We start from the raw sequence: 20,788 nt of genomic DNA, 5'->3' as shown, positions 1-20,788 counted from the left end.
ATATCGTGAGAGATATTTTCTGTTTGGAATGTGTCTTTATCTCTTTCTGGATCTTTGGCTAGCCAACTGTATGATTGTATAGAGTTATATTTAAGGCTGTTTAAAATTTTTGGTTTAAATTTACACAAGTTGGAAAAGGCAAATACTGGTACATACTAAAAATACGCAATCTTCTGTTAACTGGTATGTGGTGATATTTCAGTGAAATATAGCTTTCCCCCCAGATTTATTGAGATATAATTGACATATAACATTGTATAGGTTAAATGTGTACAATGTATTGATTTAGTACATTAATAAATTTCAAAATGGCTATCATCATAGTGTCAGCTGATACCTGTGTCCTGTCACATAGTTACTGTTTTTGGGGGCAGGTGAGAACATCTATGATCTACCCTCTTAGCAACTTTCAAGTGTATAACATAGTATTATTAGCTATAATCATCATGCTGTAAATTAAATCTTCATAATTTATTAATCTTATAATTGGAAGTTTGTACCTTTTGACCAGTAGCTCCCCATTTCCCCCACCTCCCAGCCCTTGGTAACCATCACTCTGTTTCTCTGAGGCAAGATCTTTTTTAAGATTCCACATATAAATGATATCGTGTAGCGCTTGTCTGTCTCTGTCTCACTTAGCAGTGACACATTGCTTAACACAACTTTGGTAACTATTAGTTTATAGAATATTTGAATGCTTGATTGAGAAATGAAATCTATAATTGTAAGGAGCATACACATACTGATTTCTTTTGCTCTGCAGCACTTAAAAAATTTCAACTCACATATCACTTAGAGTAAAATATATGAATCTTAACTGATATAATACTATTATCCATTACATCATGTACATTACAACTTTGCCAGTTGTCCCAATAACATTCTTCATGGCAATCTCTCCCTCTCCTTCCCACCTCCAGGATCACATTTAGTTGTTGTGTCTCTTACTCTCTTTTAAACTGTGTATACCATGACATCTGCATTTTTGAAGATTACAGGGCGGTTGTCTAGTAAATGTACCTCAATTTGGGTTTGTCTGATGATTGCATTCAGGTTATGCCTTTTTAACATAATTAGAACTTTAGACTTGCATAAGCTATTTTGCAAACCACAAAGCAAAAGATGAATTTAAAAGTTAGTCACACCCTTTCTATAGACTCCCATTGCTTCAAAAGTGTCCATTCCTGCCTACATGCTAAGAGGAATGCATTTGATAACCAGCTCACTTTGAGGTGTCAGTGACTGAAGACTATACCTGAGTTAGTAAACCTGTCAGGCATCACTGTATTTTAAAAGAAAAATTTATTAACCCAAAAGGTGCAATTTCTTAAAAAAGTCACAAAGTCCTATGCTTTTACCTGCAGGTGTGGGCTGCTTTTCATTTAGGCAACTCTATACATGTTCAAGGGTGAAAGTGATGCAATTTTACTTAGAGTTATTTTGCGAAAGCCCTCACTATGAAACATGACAGCAATAGTCTGCTTTCTTAGTAGGTGCAATGACAAATTCATTGAAGCTGTTCATCTATCTTTAGTTTGTCTTAGTTTTCCTGATGTTGAATACCACATAGCCAGGCCTTCAGAGACTCATTTCAGAGCAGTTAACTATTGGGTTGCAAAAGTTCTAATGTCTGGGGAGAGAGAGGTTGGTTGTGGACGGAGCACCTGCAAGAGTGCCCAGTGTCCAGGTGAGCAGTGAGCAGTGAGCGGTGATGGGGGAGGGGTGGTTCTGAAAGGGAGGTGAGAGTCACACGCAAACCTGTCTCGGACTTTAAGTTTGCCCAAGGTTGGCCCTTTTCTACTCATGCCCCACTATCCAAAAGGAAAGCAAAAAAAGAGAGCAAGTTTATTAACACAATATAGAATTTCTTAATGAGGATTTCAAGTACAGGTTTTATTTAAGCCTGCCATTTTGAAGCAAATATCTGTTCTTATAATAAAATATGCTATGAAGTGAGCAAAGGAAATAGGGTTTCCCCCCCTTCCTTTTTATCTTTTAATACAGCAAGGAAGCACAGCAGTCTCTTTCCATTTCCCAGGCAACATTCCCAGTGACCTCACATCTTTATGTTCTTTCCTTCCTTTGTAGAAGCAGCAGCAGCAGTAAATTTGCCCATAGATCTTGGGAGGAACAGGTGTAAGACACAGACTACCTATGCAAAACCAAATATCCTACGTTACAGGCAAGATGAATGGCACAAACAGGAGGTGGTATTTTACAGAATGGCTAGAGAAATAACCAGTGAATCCAGCCTGTGGGATGTGTTGCTTATATTGCACCCTAGGAATACAAGGTTCCTATAGTTGAGTAAACTTATGTCTGTGGAGTCCTAGAGTTAGCAGAACATCCATGTAAACGTAATCAGACTTCTGAGCCCAGAACCATGTTGAATTCTAGGGGAAGTATATTAAGCTAGTAGCTGTACAATGATAATGAGAGAAAGTAAGATACTTGTCAAGCAGCAAGTTTGCACTGGTTGCTTAAAAAAGTTAACATTAAAGTACATTTAGATATTACAATTATAAAGAGTTGTTGGGGTAGGTAATTCAGTTTATCATTTAAATTGAATTAAGTATTACCTATAGTCAGACTTCCCATAACCTTGTTTTGCTTTAATCTTTATAATTTCTTTTTGTTGTTAGAAAACTGAGTGGATCTTGTAAGTTCTCATCACAAAGAAAAATGAATTTGTAACTATGTATGGTGTTGATGTTAACTGGCTTATTGTGGTGATCATTTTTAGCAATATATACAAATATTGAATAATTACATTGTACATCTAAAACTAATATAATGCAATGTCAATTGTACTTCAATAAAAATATAGTAAATGAATAAATAACTATTTACCTCACTGCCAGAGATACTTTCAATAAAACTTTCAGTTTTCTAGAGTTTCTTTTAAAGTTCGCTTTGTAATACACCTTGCTAAGTTTTCCAGTGACTATAAAATGGTGTCAGTAGTGTCTTCATTTGGTTTATAACAATCTTGATTTATTTAAATGCTCCTCACTCTAATTTAGAAGATGGAGCTGATTCTTCTGGCATTTCAGTATGGATGGGAATGACTAGAATCACTCATTTAGGGATTTTATTTGCATAAATATCCTGTGATCATATAATATTGGGAATAAGAATAATGTGGTTATTGCTTCCATTTAACAAACTTGAATAACCTATACACCAATATCTTCACTGCTAACAATGAGAACAATCTGTAGTCAGTGGTGTTTAAGATAATTTTTGAATAGACAAAAGGGGAAAAAAAAGATAATTTTAAAATTCAATAGTTTTAGTTTGGAAAAAGAAAGCAGAAATCTTTTTATAGTCTTTTTCTGAGGTATTGACTTCTTTTGCTTCAGCAGGTTTGTGGCTTCTCTCTTCTATCTGTTTTCCTCAGATGAACTTCCTCTCCGGAATCTTCTTCTGGGGAAATATCTGTAATGTGGAATAAAGCGACTGTTTGGCCAAAAAAATGGAGGGAACTGAAAATGACGATTGCACCTTGGAGGAAAGAAAGGTCTGTTTGGAAACCTGATGTGGACTCTGGGCCTCCATGTTGGAAAAAAATAGGAAGGACGCTTGGGTGTCCTTGTGACGGGCTGGAACCTTGTCACCGGTTTCCTTGTGGTGGGTGGAGGAGTGAGTGTAAAAACCTGACAGTCTGTAGAATCTTCAGGAGAGGTGACTATCTCTTGTCCTGTGGGGAGAAAAATGCAAGTTAGAAAGCAGGCCTGATAACAAAAGCGGAAGGGAGATGCTTGAGGGGTAGCAAGGGAGCAAGATTAGAAGAGAGAAATGGAGAGGTCTCCAAGCATGTTTGGAAGAACTGCCGAGGTTCAGTGAGATGAAACATGGGCACACACGGCGACCCCACGATGGCACTCCGGGGGACTTACCTGAGACGAGTGAGTGCATATGTCTGCAAGAAACTAGTTCAAGAATTTTCATAGCAGCCGTATTCATATTAGACTAAACTTGGAAATAGTACAAATGTCCATCAGTAGGAGGCTATATAAACAGACTGCACATACTCATATAATGAAATACTATTCAGCAAGGAAAAGGAAGAATTACTAATACAACAACAGGGATGCATTCCATGGACGTTACGTTGAACAAAGGATTCCATTTTTATAAAGTTCAAGAACAAGCTAAATTAACTTAGGGTTTAAAAGAAAGTTAAAAAAATAGTTAGCTTAGGGTTAGGGTACTTGTTATTTAGTGGAAAAAGTAACCAGGGAACTCTTTAAATCTTGATCTGGGTGGTTGTTACATAGATTTGGAGATAAAGATACACACACACACACATACATATATATACATATATACACACACACACACACCCCACATATACACCTATATACAATTATATTTACATATGCATATGTACACACATGTATGTATGTGTAAAGTGTGATCAATCAGTATCTTTAAGTTTTGTGCATTTTACAGTCAGAGAAAGACAAATACCATATGATTTCACTTATATGTATAATCTAATGAACAAAATAAACTAACAAACAAAATAGAAACAGATTGATAGAGAACAAACTGACCGCTGTCAGAGGGGAGGAGTTAGGGAGTGAAAAAGGTAACAGGATTAAGCAAAAAAAAAAAAAAAAAAAAAAAAAACCCAGAAAACAAAAAACTCTCATAAACAGACAACAGTGAGGTGTTTACCAGAGAGAAAGGGAGGTGGGGGGAGGTAGACGCGGGTAAAAGGGGGATTATGTGGTGATGGAAGGAGACTTGACTTGGGGTGGTGAACACACAATAAACTATACAGATGATGTATTGTAGAATTGTACCCTGAAACCTAATAAAATATAATTTTATTAACCAATGCCACCCCAATAAATTTATTTAAAAAATAAAGAGAAGTAGTTGAATAAAAGAACATAGTGTTAAGAAAATAAAAATAACTGCCGCCACCCCCACCCCCTGCCCCAGAGGCCATTAATCCAAAAGGCCTGCTTGTCCCTCGCTGTGAAACCATTCCCCAAGGGGTAGGGAGGGAGCCTCTAGGAGCCGCAGCGGGAATGAGCGCTGAGGACCAGCGTGACAGTAGTGTCTGAGAAGAAATTCGGATCAGCTCAAGTGTGAAGGTCTTCCCTCTGGCTATATTGTCTAATCTAATTAGCTATGAAAAAGTAATCTGCCCTTTAGAAAATCATGCCCTCACTCCGTTAGAGACTTAGGCCTGGAAAGGACTGCTGAGCGTGTGAATGACGGGAAAATGATGAACTTCCCATAGGAAGCCCGAAGTACAGAAGCACTTAAAAAGAGCTGGATTCCCCTCACCGTCAGAACAGCGGAATTCAGGTTTCTTGGTTGTATTGGATATGCTTACTGCCTGCCTGTGTTCACGATCCCTTGCAGAGATTGTTTCACCCACAACCCTTGGAAAGGTTAGTCCTGGACACCTTTGGCTGTGGCTGATTGGACTGCTGTTAGACACTCAACTCATTCATTGGCTGGCCATTGACCAATCAGATTCTCACTTGATAATTTCAACAATAAAAAACAAAAAACAAAAAACACTGTTAGTGGAGAGTATAGGGAGGGGGCTGGAGTGTTCGGTTTTGGCCAGGTCAGTGTTGAATAATCAGAGAAGCCAGTCTTTCCATAGAAACTATAAAATGGGGAAGGCCTCTCAAACAGAACATGTGGTAACAAAGTGATGGTGAAAGTAACTTGGCTTTTGAATTTCCAGGGCTGGTCCAGCTGAAGGCTGGCTGTACTTAAGGTACTTGGAGATATACTTATAATAATCATTCCACTTCCAGTTCTATTCTTTTTAAAAGCTCACTTGAATGGCTGTCTGCTCCTTAAAGGAAATACTGACTCTCCCAGACCTACCCAGGCTACCGAGTATTAAAATTCTATGACTGAAACTAGATGAAGACATTTCAAACTACAGAAGATGATTAAATCCCACATTACTCATTCTTTCCACCTATATAATTAGATCATTGCTGAATGTTTGTAACATGAAAACCTTCTGCTGAGGACCCAGTTGCCTGGGGAGAAGCTAGCTTTACTCTTCATCTGCATCTTGACATTTTGCTATCAGATCAGATTTAGCTCAGCCTTGACCTCTGCAACTCAGTGAGCTGCATTCCAGCTGTTCAAACCAACCAACCAACCAACCAACCAGCCAACCCTTAACACTTACCTCATTTCTTAAAACCCAAGGCCCTCCAAACCCTCCAGCTGACAATGGGGTCTTAGAGCCTGTTAAGCTGCTTTTTTTCTGCTTCTGGGTTGTCCAGTAGTGTTCAGTGTTCCCTTCTGGGAATTTCTAAGGGCCCAAGATCAAACATGCTTGTCCCATTAACCAACCTAAGAATGTGTGCAGGACCACATAAAACCACATTCTTCCAGTAGACTAAATGCTGGTTGGCTAGCACAAGTGTTCCAAAATGTGGGAGCGAGAGGGATTGATTTGGGGAACTAGCACAGTTTCCTTACAAGGTTGAGGCCGCCCATCTGAGTAAGTGGGTTGGTGCCACTCATGGCCTCCAGCTTTGACTGAATTAATAGTGCTCATTAATTCTTTTGTTTGCCATTGTTGTATTCAGTTCCCACTGTCTTCTAACCTATAATACTCTCCTAAAAGCCACTTCAAAATTCTCATTCCCCTTCACTTATTTGAAGTATTCTTTTAAGAATTCTTTCTACTTTTCTAAGTAGATTACTTAGCTTCCTTTTTCAGAGAGAAGACTTCAGTGATCTGCCGTGAACTTCTTTGGTTCCTCTTTCTCTCATTACAAAGAGACGGTTGAACACTTCCTACTCCATCTCCCCCACCCCCTTTGACCCACTGGAATTTGACTGTGCCTCCTCCACTCTGGAAAAGCTGCTTTGGCAAAACTCATCAATGGTTATTATGGGCTGCAAAAAATGGTTTTGGTTATGAGCACAATTTCTTGCCATCTTTGCTTGTATTACTCCTATGCAGATTTCATATCTCATTTCTTCATGGAGGCCTTAACCCTGAGGCTGTGTTAAGGCAACATGGGCTGTGCTTCCATAGCATCCTGTGAGTCTACTTTTATAATCCTTATCAGTCATATGATCATCCTTCAGAGCTTATATTCCTCCTGCACTGAAATATCCACCTGACCACATCCTGTAGACCTCATCCCCAGCACAGTACCTAGAATAGAATTCATTGATTGGCAGACATCTCAGTTTCTATAATTGCAAAAATTACCATGTTCCTATCTCTCAGGGATAATGTGATTGCTAAAAAGCAAATGGTCCTCATTATGTAACATACTGACATACCACCCAAAGCTCTCAATATCAATGATGAGAGCTATTCTGCAACTTTATCCAGACCAAAGTAAGTCAAATATTTAAATGCAGATTAGAAACATTGTGAGAGGCAGAACAACACAGTGTTTAAAAGCATAGGCTCCAGAACTAGGTTCTCTGAGCTCTGCCATTTAGAAACTCTGACCAAAGATAGGTTTCTTAACTTCTCCGAGTCTCTGTTTCCTTATTTGTAAAACGGAGAAATTAATACTACCTGTTTTGTTGTGTTATCTGAAATAAGATAAGTGCTCAGAACATTCCTGACACACAGTGTGCATTTAGTAGGTGTTAGCTACTGTTATATGAATCTTGAATGTTATGGAAAGATTCTGTTAGCAGGAGCCCCACTTTCTTGGTTCCATCTGGTTATACTTTATAGATAAAAGCTGTGCACTATCGATAGGAATAAAGGGTACTGATCTTATTACAACAGGGCCTCCACGAAGACAGGGACTATTGACTTTGTAGGTCATTGCAATGTCCCTAGCACCTGGAATAGTTCCCAGCGTAGAGTGGTGTCCAGTACATAGTTGATAATTGAATGAATGGCCAAGCAGATGTTCAATTTTACTCTCTACAGATTTTTGTAAAGCTCAGTGAATATTTAGTTCTAATCCTAGAAAACTCACAAAAACTTACACTTAAAATTAGAGTGAAATAGAAAGTTAAGCCAAAATATTGCTTAGAATTTTCATATCAATTTTAAATGGGTTTATTACAGTCTAGACATAAAACTCATGGCATACCAACAACTAGTACTTTAAAAAAAAGTAAGATGAGAAGACCTTTTTTAAAAAACATATATAATTACCTGTAGTCTGTGGTTGTTTGGGCAGACAATAGCTGGATCATAGTGAACTATACTGATTTTAAGAGAAGTAAGCTTCATACTTGATTTGTAAGTATGCACTTCTTCCTTTACATGGCACATGGAGTATTAGAAAAATTATCATATTCTTTTGGAGTTAAACCAGGAAGAAATAGAAATCCTGTGATTAAGTAACTCACGACTCAACTCAATTTGATTTTAACTTATTTAACTGCAACTCAGTTCATTTCGTAGGCTCACAGAATGACTGGCTATCTTGGTCCAATCTCTAATTTTGCAGGTAAATAATTTGGAGTCCAGAAAGTGTCACGCTGGCCTATTTCAGTTCTATGCTAAAAGTCTAATCATTTTTCAGCAGTTTGCATGTTACTATGTTAGGTGCTACAGCAAACGCAGAGATGATAAAAACACGGCCTGAGCTCAGAAGCGCAGACACGCTGCAAATACATGGGTGATGTACAAATTATTATAAGTAGTCTAAGATGTTAGAGAAAGAGAAAGGTTGCAATTTTAAAATTATGTGTGTTAAGAAAGCCTTTGTGAAGGCAATACTATAGTGACATTTAAACATTGTCATGTGAAGCAGAATTGCAATAAACAGAGGAGGAGGGGCCAGCCACAGCCTGCCAGAGAGGAGACAGAACAACGGTGAGGGTCCGTGGAAGTGAGTGATGAGGGGGGGCCGGGCGGCCTGTGCAGAGTGAAGCTACATTTGAAGGACCTTGATGCCAGTCTGAGGGCCAGTGGGAAAGAGTGAGTCAAGTTCAGAAATCAATTCTCACATTTTAATTGGTGTTCATTTAGGTGTGAATAAACCTCTAACTTCATTAGAACCTGTTTAGCTACACAGTACAAAATTTCCTGACGAATGGTTTACTTTTCTGGAAAGAAGGTGCCAGGTGGTTAATTCTATTTTATGGTGCCTTATTACCATGTCGCTTTTAGCAAGCGATGCTTGGGGGCCTTGTCTTAAGAATTAGGGCAGGGGTGAGCTGTAGTCTCTATTTCCTTGCGCCCCCTGCCCCCCGCCTCCCCCCCTCCCCCCGCCATCACCAGGTTTCATGCAGAGATTGGACAGGGAGAGCTCTGGTGGTCTCTCCCGCAGCTCTGAGGTCTCTGCCCCTCTCTGCTCTGTTTCGAGCATTGAGGGATGAAAGCAGGCATTGTTGGGGGTGACTACCTTCTGGCCGGGCCCCTGCAAAGCCCCCGGGGGGAATGTGAAATGGAAAAGGATTCATTTTGACTTTAGGATCTCTATTCCCTGAACTGTATCTGGCTCCGGAGCTAAGGGGAACTGTGACATCAGACCCAGGTCCCCAGGACCTCCTTCCATTCTCTTTTCCCTTTCCTTTCCCTATCCTTGCCTTTCATTTCCTCAGAGGTTTGTAAACCATTTCTAAGGTTCAGGCCACTTGGAAATTTCATAGTGGAGGAAAAGGAAAAGAACAGGAAGAGTGGAGAAATGGAATCTAGTATAATCCTAAAGAAGGAAATCTATGCTCACCTGAAGAGCACCAAAACACAACTAAGTAGGTGTGATTAATTAAAGCAATTGACAAACTGAGATTAAATACCCACTGTGTGCAAATTACTGTGCTTCTGGGGATAGAAAGCTGTGAACATTGCTGTAATTCAGGGTGGCAAATTGTTAGCTTTAGAACAATAGTAACTAGTATTCATATACTAGTGTTTTAAGCTTGAAGAGCTTTTCTTGCATGATAGCTCATTTGGTCCTTACAATCCCCATAATAATGCATGTTATTAAAAAACTGTTACTTCACATATGAAGAGACTGGTATCAGAGAGGTTAAGTATGTCTAAAGTCACAGAACTAGAAGTGAGACTAAGTCCAACGCCTTCAATGATAATATTTGGCCTCTTCCTCTTTAACCATACAGGCTGGTAGAAGCTGACATAAATATTTTCAGTTTATGGACATGTGTAATCATGGAGCCAAATTTTACCTTTTCACGCAACTTATTGGTTAGTGCACCCTCAGTCAAATGAAAACAAAACCCTTACCTTCTGCCACAGTTACCACCAACCAGCAGACCAACAGCCAGGAGAAGCAGAGCTTGTGAGCCATGGCTTCCGCCAGGAGCAGTCACTGCCTTGAACCCAGCCTTAATTTAAGGGGGAGTTGGTGAGTCACCAGCAGCCTGATTCAGGTAATTTGCATGTGCATAGTGGACCACAGTGGTCAAGGTCTGTGGTGTGAGACTAAGAAATCAGCAAGGAAATTCCAGAAAGTATTTTTCAACCAGAAGCTTCTTGTAATGACAACCAAACATCATTCATCTGTCCTTGGAGTCAGACTGTAGACAACCACGCCTTCCCTGTTTTTTTTTACAATAATTCCCTCAAATCTTCTCCACTGTTTGTGCCTTTTTGCACTTGTATGTATTATCTAGATTCTACAGGCTTCCTGACCCAGGCAGTTTAAAGAGGCTGTTCATAGGCCTCTGACCAGCGTTTACGGTTTCTTCTCTTCTCTGCTTTTGTCCAGTAGAAAATTATCTTCCTTACTAGCCATCACGGTCACTGTCTAAACAAACACAAAGTTTATGGAGATCAACTTAGTGAGTTGTCCTGCCAGGGCTCCTTCTTATGCACCAAATTGCCAAAAAGATGAACACGATACATCTGTACCGATTTTTTTCTTAAAAGAAGGACTGTCAGCTGCCGGGGCAATGGGAGGGATGGTCACAAGTGATGAAGAGCATGGGCCTTGGAGTTACAAAAAACTGGCTCCAGCCCTGGCTGGTGTGGCTCAGTGGATTGAGCACTAGCCTGTAAACCAAAGGGTTGCTGGTTTGATTCCCAGTCAGGATGCATGTCTGGGTTGTGGACCAGGTCTGTTTAGGGACGTGTGGGAGGCAACTGATCAATGCATCCCTAATATATATTCTCTTTCTACCCTCCTTCCCCTCTCTCTAAAGGTAAAATAAGTAAAATCTTAAAACAAATGAACAAACAAACAAAAAAACAACAAAAAACAACTGGCTCCAGTCTTGGTTCGCTTTCTTACTAGCTGGGTGACCCAGGCTAAGTCCCTGAGAGTTGCTGGAGCCTCAGGTGCCTCATCTGGAAAACAGGACTTGTAGTGTGTCCCTCAAAGTGTTGTTGTGATGAATAAAAGTGGTAATTGACATAAAACCAACCACAGTGCCTGGCTGGTGAAAGGGAGTGGTTGGGTTGTTATAAAATTATACTGACACCAATTTCTTGTTCTCTTAGGAGGTGATACCTGCCAAGTCATTCAATCGTTCCAAAGGCCACCACTTTGAGCAGAACATTTTCTTGGACATTACAGAATGAACAACACAGATCAAAGCTCCTAGCTTTGAAGGGCTGACAATCTAACTAGGGAGACTATGCAAACTGAGAACTAAAATGAATAAGGCAAATGCTCATAATCTAAAAGATGGCAAATTCCACAGGCTTGATGATAATCATAGGCAAAATTCTAGAACAGAGGATTAAACGGGCAATTTGTCAGCAATTTGGAAAGGAAGCAGGGATCATCCAGCTCAAGCTCATATCCTGAGATTAAAGCACTACCCCTGCTTCAACAGGTCTCTATTGACCACGTATCATGTGCCAGACCATGGTCTAGGTGCTCAGGCTAAAGACAGGGTTCCCACTCTCATCGAACACACAGTCTGGCAGAGACATTAAATATTAACTAAGTAATAACAATAAAGGATTTTGAGTGTTGAGAGAAAGTACTGGAGACTCTGAAGCAGAGCAACAAAATCTATGATTTTACTTCTCTGGGTGTATATTACACGTGCTACTTTGGCCCCTGTGTTGGAAACACATTGCCATGCTAATAAAATCAGATCCATGGATCTTTTTATCTCTTGCCCAGTGTTCAATTCTATGGATTTATTAAACATTACCTAATAAACTTTTAGTTGATGGACATTGATATTATATCTTTTGATCTCCTTTCTTTTCCGTATTGTATTTCTAAGGAGCTTTCAGTTTAAATGTTGATGAAAATAAATAACAAAAGCAAATGGCATATTTTTCCTATTTGCACCTTTCTCCTGAAATTTATAAAATGAAGAACCAAAACTTCAAAAAGGACAAATTTTTAAATGTTTATTAAATTCTTATTTGACAGAAAAGTCTTATTTATTTCTTTCCTTTTGGTGAATAAGAGTAACTTAAGAATTGCCACTATTTATTTATATGTTATCTGCAGAGTGAAGCCAAGTATTCAACAATACACAAAACCAATATCACCATTGTGAGGTTGTCAGGTTATCAGATTCATTTGCAAAAATCTTTAGCTTAAAAAAGGAAATATTTCTGAAAGCTTATTGCAAATGGGATACCTTTTTGATAAAAATATCCTTTCAGTCATATACTTTAAAAATCCATGAACTGTATCATTTAGTTGAAGCCTGATCAATGGGATTCAAATTTCCATATTCTCAATGTCAAGAAAGCTATAATGGCTTTGGGTCACTGTGTTTCTCCAGCGTGTTCGGGGGAAGGGCCCATATAACCAGTTGGTATTAGGTATTTTTCTAACATTAACTTTATGAGGAGGGGATAGAGAACTCAAGAGCAGTTACTTTCTATCTCAAAGACTCAGCTAGTAAGTATAGGTCTGGGATTCAGAACTGAGATTTTTCCTTCTAATGCGAGATGTTTACTTTTATTTAAAAATCCATTCATTCATTTACTCACCAATTAATGAGTGAATTTATATTCTTATTTTAATGGACTTTTGTTTTATATCCTGCGGTTTAACAGTCTGTAAAGAAAAGCTCTACCCGGCCAGCACCATTTAGAAGTGGCCCAGGGAAGGACTCCTGTGGCTGGGGAAGGGAGACAGGGCTCGGCTGCTGGAGGAAGAGAGGTGGGGTAACAGAGACTGGACCGCTGGGGGTGAGGGGCTACCCTGATTTGTGTCTGTTACGCGTACAGTGTCCTGTCCCCCGCCCCTGCCCAGGATGTGTCCTTCCCAATTTCCGGTATGTGTCACTTACACAGAATGCCTGTTAACAAGCAAAGGTTAATCGATGTTCCTATGGAAAATTTAAAAAAACCCACCTTTTTATTACTATGTGGGTGAGATTGCTACAAACATAGCAATATTTAGAATGTTTTTTGGGGGGAAATAGTTGTCGGTGATTGAAGGGTCATGGGGTTCAACCACCTCTTGGCGTGTGACCTTGTTCCAACCAAATATCAACCAAGATGGAATTATTCATTGCTTTTATTTGGTCCAGTGTCTGTGCCTGTTTCCCTGATAAAAAGTTTCCCATGTACTATAGTGATATGTTTCATCGCAGAAGGACCACTAGTCTAAGAAGTCATTCTGAACTTTTTGGAGAATAGTCCCTCATGTCCTTCTCCCAAGTTTAGAGTCCAGGGAAGCAGGGAATTTTTTTAAAAAAGATTTCACTTATTTATTTTTAGAAAGAGGGGAAGGGAGGGAGAAAGACAGGGAGAGAAACATTGATGTGAGAGAGAAACATGTGCCCCAAACCCACAGCCCATGCATGTGCCCTGACTGGGAATCAGACTGGCAACATTTTGCTTTGCAGAATGATGCCCAACGAACTGAGCTACTCTGGTCAGGGTGAGAAGCAAGGAGAGTGTTGCTTTGTGAATGCATACTTTTTTCATCATTCATTTACCAACTATTTATATAACTATGTGCCAGACGCTACTCCTGATGAGTGAAACAGGCAAAAAATACCTGTCCTGGTGCAGTTACCATTTCAATGGGATGGAGACAGAGAGTAAATAATGATTATAACAAAGGAGTAAATTATATAATCTGGTAGAATATGTTACAATGTTAGACTATTCTGTAATATGTGCTCTAGAAAAAATTTTAAAAAGGGTAAAAAATGTTGGCGGGTGTCACGGTTTTAAGTAGAAGATGATGTTTGAACAAGGGCTTGAGGGAGGCGGGGAAGCTACTGTGGCTCTATGGGGAAAAAGCATTTCAGGCAGAGGGTACAGCCAGTGCAAAGGTCCTGAGACTGGAGCAGGCTTGCCATGTAACATGCAACCACAAAGAGGTGGCTGTAACCGGACAGAGTGGGCCAAGGGGGACAGCAGCGGGATGAGGTGAAGGAGCAATGCGTCCTTACGTGGAGCCCCTGGAGGAGTTTGCAGAGGCGTGGCATGGTCTTACATTTGAAAGGACAACTCTGGCCATTTGTGGAGAACAGATTGCTGGGGAACAGTTACGTTCAGGGGAGAGGACGGTGACTCAGATGGGGTGGTAGCAGTAGAGGTGCGGGAAACAGGGAGATTCTGGACATATTTTGAAGGTAGAATTGACAGGATTTCCTGGTGAACTGGAAGTAGGGCGTGAAAGACATGGGGGAGTCATGAATTTCAGCAAGGTTTTTGATCTGAGGATTTGACTGCTGTGGTTGGGTGTGATCAGGTAGTGAGATTATGGTTAGATTTTTAAAATGTTACTATAATATTGCTTTTTATATCAATAAAAATTGGAAGAATAAAAACACATTAGCACTTCAGTGACCCAATACTAACAAACTTTAAAATTTCAGATGAGTCATTAGTCTGAGGAGCAGTCCCGTGAAGTTTCAGGACAAGAGAAGTGAGATAGTCGTGCCTGGGCAATAAGAACAGCGGGCTTGCAGCCCGACTGACAGTGTGCCAGGCGATTCTTATGTCCAGAGCAGCTCTGCTCAGAGGGGAGAGAAGGAGGAGGTGAACAGGTGAGTGAAGCGCAGTTTCTCTGGACTTGAGAGGGCTCTAGAGTCTCTGGCTTGCCCTATCTTACCATGGGTGAGCCCCTACAGTAAAAATGTGCCTTATATCTGCCCCTCTCTCTCGGACTTTGAGGTCCTTGATAGGAAGAACTAAATCTTTTTAATTTGTTAGAAAAAATTTTAAAAGATTTTATTTATTTATTTTTAGAGAGAGCGGAAGAGAGGTAGAAAGAGAGGCAGAGAAACATCAATGTGTGGTTGCCTCTTGTGTGCTCCCTGCTGGGGACCCGGCCTGCAACCCAGGCATGTGCCCTGACTGGGAATTGAACCAGAGATCCTTTGGTTCTCAGGCCTGCACTCACCCCACTGAGCCACACCAGCCAGGGCTTTTTTCTGTTTTTTAAAATTTTTAAATTGTGACAAAATAGACAACATAAAAATTACCATTTTAACCATTTTTAAGTGTACAGAAGAACTGAGTCTTAATTCCAGCTGTGGCCTCAGTGCCTCACACATAGGAAACTCAGTAAACAGTCTGGACACAGGGAGAGAGGAATGTCTGGTGAGGAGGACAGAGAACGGCCTCTGCTTACGCGCATGAGTTCATACACCTTGTTGTCTGGCAACTACCTGTTAGGAAAGGACATGAGGGCAAGAAGGTGGCTTTACCCAGGGTCTCTTCATATCTGCCACACCCCGCTTTTTGGATCTGAGCTCAGGACAATTTCATCCCCTTTCTTTTTCTTTCCACTTGTACTCTGTGATGGTTAGTTTTTATGTGTCCACTTGGCTGATACATGGTGCCCAGATATTGGGTCAAATATTATTCTAAATGTTTCTGTGAGGATGCTCTAGGATGAAATTAATGTTTTTAAATGGTAAATTTTGAGTAACACAGGTTGCCCAGCATAGCGTGGGTGGGCCTCATCTAATCAGTTGAAGGCCCAGATAGAACAAAAGATTGATGTCCGATGAGCAAGAGCAAGAAGAAGCTGCAGCACACATCCTTCAGACTTGAACTGCATCATCGGCACTTCCCTTGGCCTCTAGACTGGCAGGCTTTTGGACCCTGCAGATTTTGGACTTGCGAGTCTCCATAATCATGTGACAAATTCCTTAAAATAAACTTCCCCCTCTTTATATATACATCTTATTGGTTCTGCTTCTCCAGAGAACCCTGATGAATACACACTCTTGGTCTCCCTCTCTCTCACTTCATGTATATACATGCTGCTCTGCAGGTTTAGGGCACAAGCACGTGTGAACAGATAATAAACCAAATTCTCTTAAAATAAGAGTCTAGGTGCTTGTAGATAACGCAAGGCATAGCCCAGTGCACCGTTACCGGAGATGTGTGCTATGACTTTAGGAATTTTTGGCTAATTTCTGAGCATTGAACTGCGGCTAACACATATACTTCAGAAAGATTCTGTGAGCCAAGTGCCCACCTCCCCCATTTCAGGACAGCCTATAACTGGAGGCTGAACACCTGTATTTTGGAAAAAATCTCATAGGGACTTCCCTGCTTTGTTTCTCCTATCAGTCCCCGCTTGCCGTCCTTCTAGGTGGTTTAAAAATGTGTCTAAAATTTCAGGGAGCACAAACTCTGAAGATACTGGGTTTGGATATAATAAAAATGGTTTTCGGTAAGGAATTTATTTTAGCTGTTGAAATTGAGATAATATAGATCACCCTTCGGTATGAATTGAAATGGAAGCGAGCAGCTTGAGAGGGAAAAATCCACAGCCAGCGTGTTCAGAAAGGCTGGACTGTCCCAGCGGCCTCTCTGCAGCTCTGCGGCCGCTCTGCAGACCGCCTTTCACATCCTCGAGGCCCCACCGGGACATCTGCCTGAGGAATGGATCAGCTGCACCTCACCTCCCTCTTATCTGTGCGATGAAGGTCCCGTTTGGCTGCCAGCTCTTGCAGAAGCAAAGGCAAGCTACAGTTCTGTCCTACGAGGCTAGTCCCCTGCTGCGGAAACTGCCTGTCTGGGAGGCGCATTCCCCTCACATGGTCGGCCAGGGTGAATAATGTGGCAGGCTGCCAATACGGCCTCCATGAGTCAGGATGACATGAGTCAGGTAGCCTGGGGAGCGGTGGATACCTGGCCGGGCCCCTGAGTCAGGCTGAGGAAGTGGTGGCTGGCGCTGGAGGCCAGGCTCCTGGAGGCCTGCGGTGGCTCAGGGTTCTCTGTAGGCAGGAGGGGCTGATGCTCCTTCAGGGAACCTGAAGCTTCTGTGGTTACTACTGATTTGGAGATGCTGCTCTATGGTGGCCCAGATGACTCTCCTGCAAAGCTTGCTAGGGCACCTTCTGTGGGGATTTCTCCGAAGAGGGATTTCAGTCCTCAGACACATCTCCAGCTCTCCCATTTTGCAGATCAGGAAACTGAGGCCTAGGAAGTTTCCTAAAATCACCCTGGTGCTTTAACAACAGAATGGCAATACTATCCTGGTCAGGGTCAGAGCGATGCCTACTACTAAAGCCTTCATTTATCAGTGGTTCGAAACAGTATTAAGCCAGTGGGATACATCAGCTTCACTGCTCCTCAGTTTCCTCATCTGTTTAATAATATATGATTTATTGTATTCTAAGCATCGCTATTCTAATTATTGTACATCCATTAGGCCATTTAATCCTCATTAATCCAATGAGATAGGTACTATTGTCACCCTCTTTTTAAAGATGAGAAAACTGAGACACCGAGAGGTTAAGTCACGTGGCTAATAAGTGGCAGAGCCCTGATATGAACCCCAGCTGTTAGGCTTTGAATTCTCACTCAGTCACTGTACTCGGTGTGTCCTGATTCCCTGGCCCTCAACTTATTGCTGTAAAAGCTCTGTGAAAATATCCCTAATATTCAGTTATGTAGTGTAGGAACAAAGTCTTGGTTAAAAAACACTTTTTCAAGGCAAAGTGAATAAAAAGAGGTAGAAGGGGAGCCTATAGACTAGAAAAGATCTAAGAGACATATGAACCAATTACAATGTTGAACTTTATTTGGGTGCTGTTTCAGATAAATTGTAAAAAAAAGAAAAAAAAGAAAAAAGACAACTGGGGAAATGTGAACACCAACTGGATATTTTGATATTAAGGAATTATTGTAGGTGTGATAATGCTAAATGGCTTTGTCCAAAAAAAACTGAGACCTTTTTAGAGATAGATGCTAAATATTTATAGATCATGCCTCATCTGGGATTTGCTTCAAAACAATTAGAGGAGGGGAATGAGTGGGGGTATAGATGGAACGAGATTGTCTGTATTTAATAATTGCTGAAGCTAGGTAATGGTGCATTCCAGTTTATTAAAGTCTCTACTTTTGTTTGGAACTTTCCACTAAAAAAAGTTTTTAAAAAATTACCCAGAACAAATTTTTGCTTTATTCTCTCAGAAATGTCACAAGCACCATGGACCTCCTTTACAGGGCAGGTGGGAAGAATGCAGTCTGTAGGGAGAGAGTGCGTGGGACGCTGCTTCCCTCAAAAGGGTGTCATTTATTTGAGGGTGACACCCAGGGCTTTCCACATGGCAGATTCTTAGTACATTCTTCTGGACTGCATGAATGCATGAGCATATGAATAAATGAATGTGAATGAACTGGTCTACAGTGAGTTGGAGAACCATTATGTCACAAGATTAGAAATAGAATCTAATTTTTGGACCAAATATAATAATAAAATGATTCCGTATGTTTCCCATTTAACCAAATAGTGTATTTAAAGACAGCTTTATCTACCACAATTGTAACAAGGACCAAAATACTCCTACACTGTTCTTCTTCATTCTGAAGGACAAATGTACATGAAGAAATTTACTTAACACAACTGCACATCTCAGAGCCCACGCTCAGAGTTCCATTGCCTTTGATTTTTGTTTGCCCAGCCCAGCATCCATCCCAGTTCTTCTGATTACTTACCCGAGTTCCCTCTGAGGAACCAGCATTTCTCCACTCATCTGTCTCCAGGATTGCCAGGAAACTACACTGGCCAGTTGTAGCATGGCAGTCCCGTGGCCTCAGTGACATGTTCAGAGATGGGCATTTGACTCAAGCCAAGTCAACCAGGCCCAGTCAAAACCAGTCCTGGGTTTTTTTGTTGTTGCTGTTTTTTTATTTTACATTTTTTCATTTTCTTTCTTTTTTTTTTTCATTTTTAGTTCTGGGACTTTTGGAGAAGTGACTGGAAAAGAGGCACACAAGTGCCTTTGAACTTGAAGTTGTGAAGGGACATGCTTACATGAGGAGACAGCTTACTTGATAAAGCAGAATGGAGAGATATCAGATTCTGACATTATTTGAACCCATGGATCCAGCTGTACCTGAAGCCATATACAGTGTATTGCATGTGGTTTGCTGAAACTGATTCTGAAATATCACTGACATTTTTATATAGTAGCAAATCACATAGGGAATGATGATTCTATTTTTAGCCTAGAATTGCGTGCTGAGTAGAAAAGAAAAGCTTTTAACTTTTATACTCCTGAATTTGTTCATTAACTATTATAGATGTAGACACAGAGCAGAAAATTATGTCAGTGTGGTGGCTGGGTAAAGTATTAACAGAGATTAGGATCAATCTTTTTATTATTCCATGCATTCTTTCTGAGAGCTGAGAACAATCAGGTGACTACACAAACTCCTGTGTAGGTGGAACCCATGGATGCTTGACTGTCTCGCGTATGTATGTGGTAAGGTGACTTCGCCGTGACTTCACCCTGACTGCTCAGCTGGCCTGTGTATGCTCGGCGGTAGCATCAGACAGATCCAGATTGTGGTAATGAGTAACTGTGGGCTGTCCCAACTTCAGACACAGGATGAGCTCAGATTTTATCCTTAGACCTGTAACTGCCTCAATTGGAGCTTCTGAATGGAATGACTGAAGTCTAGCTTTCAGATATTGTGAATGTCCAACAGCAATTCAACATAATAATGAATCGAGATCTCTGGGTCTGGTGTCATAGGTCAGGGTTGACCACAATGTATCTCCTTGCATGAGGATGAGAATTTTTATCATCATGCTTTGGGCACGTTCCTTAACACTTCTGTTTAATTTCCTCATCTGTAAAATGAGAATATTAATAGTAGCTACCTCATAGGATTATTGTGAGTTAATAACATTTAAGCACTTAGAATAGAGTGTAAATGTTAGCTATCATTATTACTGAAAATTAATAATTTTCTGCCTCAGACAAACATTTCCTCTAGAACCTGGATATCTGAAATAAAACAAAAAAGAGGCAGAAATATGAGGATTTATGACATCGTGAAAAGCTCTATGAGAGTGTGCCGCACTTGTCAGGTGTCAGTACTTTGAAATCGCATTTTTTAGTTTTCTGAGGTATTGAGTCATTTGGAAAGCCGCATTGAAGTTCTCAGGAGGGGATGAGGGCAGGTTTTTCTTTTTTACTGTTCTGGGTACGTTTGGTTACAGATTTTAGCACAGATAACTAAAATCTGTAACCACACCTATCCAGTGGTTTCTGTAAATCTCAATAGTTAAGGTCACAGGGGTTTGAGAGAGTTCTTTGAAATATCAATCTTTTATTGGGAAAGTAGCAATTGAAGATCTGGATCCAACGTTGGCCAATTTATCAAGGAGATGGTGAGGTTAATGATAACAAGCAACCACTAGTTTTTCAGAGGTGAAATGTTTTTTATTTAAATATGTAGATTGCTATTATTATAATTTTCTTTCCCTTCCTCCCTGCCTGCCTTTTTTCCTTCTTCTTTTATCACCCTCTGTTTTTGTCACAAGAACTATATGCTCCCCTCCCCAGAATTAAGCACTTTTAATGGTTTGGCAGAAATCCTTCAATTCCTTTTTCTATATATTTATACACATACACAATTAGAAATTGTTTTATAGGTAGATTACATTTTTTTTATGTAAACAGGATATTTTGAATTGATATCTAAATTATT

General features: G+C 40.4%; 1 protein-coding gene across 1 annotated transcript; it reads right to left on the bottom strand.

Moving 5' to 3' along the window:
• Positions 1 to 3,383: 3,383 nt before the first annotated feature.
• ODAPH (odontogenesis associated phosphoprotein) lies at positions 3,384 to 10,238 on the bottom strand. Its single transcript, XM_054589990.1, has 2 exons — positions 10,175 to 10,238; positions 3,384 to 3,700 (listed from the first exon to the last, which is right to left on the bottom strand). Exons 1-2 carry the CDS (start codon positions 10,236 to 10,238, stop codon positions 3,384 to 3,386), a joined length of 381 nt encoding a protein of 126 aa, XP_054445965.1.
• Between the last annotated feature and the right edge of the window lie 10,550 nt (positions 10,239 to 20,788).

This window comes from Pteronotus mesoamericanus, unplaced genomic scaffold (genome assembly GCF_021234165.1).
Source record: "Pteronotus mesoamericanus isolate MK-2021 breed Mesoamerican mustached bat unplaced genomic scaffold, CSHL_Meso_final contig_130, whole genome shotgun sequence".
In the NCBI taxonomy this organism is placed as follows: Eukaryota; Metazoa; Chordata; class Mammalia; order Chiroptera; family Mormoopidae; genus Pteronotus; species Pteronotus mesoamericanus.
This window is presented reverse-complemented; position numbering and strand designations above follow the sequence as displayed.

What these genes read in the sequence shown, in the direction of transcription:
- ODAPH (XM_054589990.1), bottom strand. Translation starts at nt 10,238, where the DNA reads ATGGCTCACAAGCTCTGCTTCTCCTGGCTGTTGGTCTGCTGGTTGGTG. An exon ending in GGTGGTAACTGTGGCAGAAG is followed by an intron (nt 3,701 to 10,174) that starts GTAAGGGTTTTG and finishes TTCTCCCCACAG; the next exon opens with GACAAGAGATAGTCACCTCT.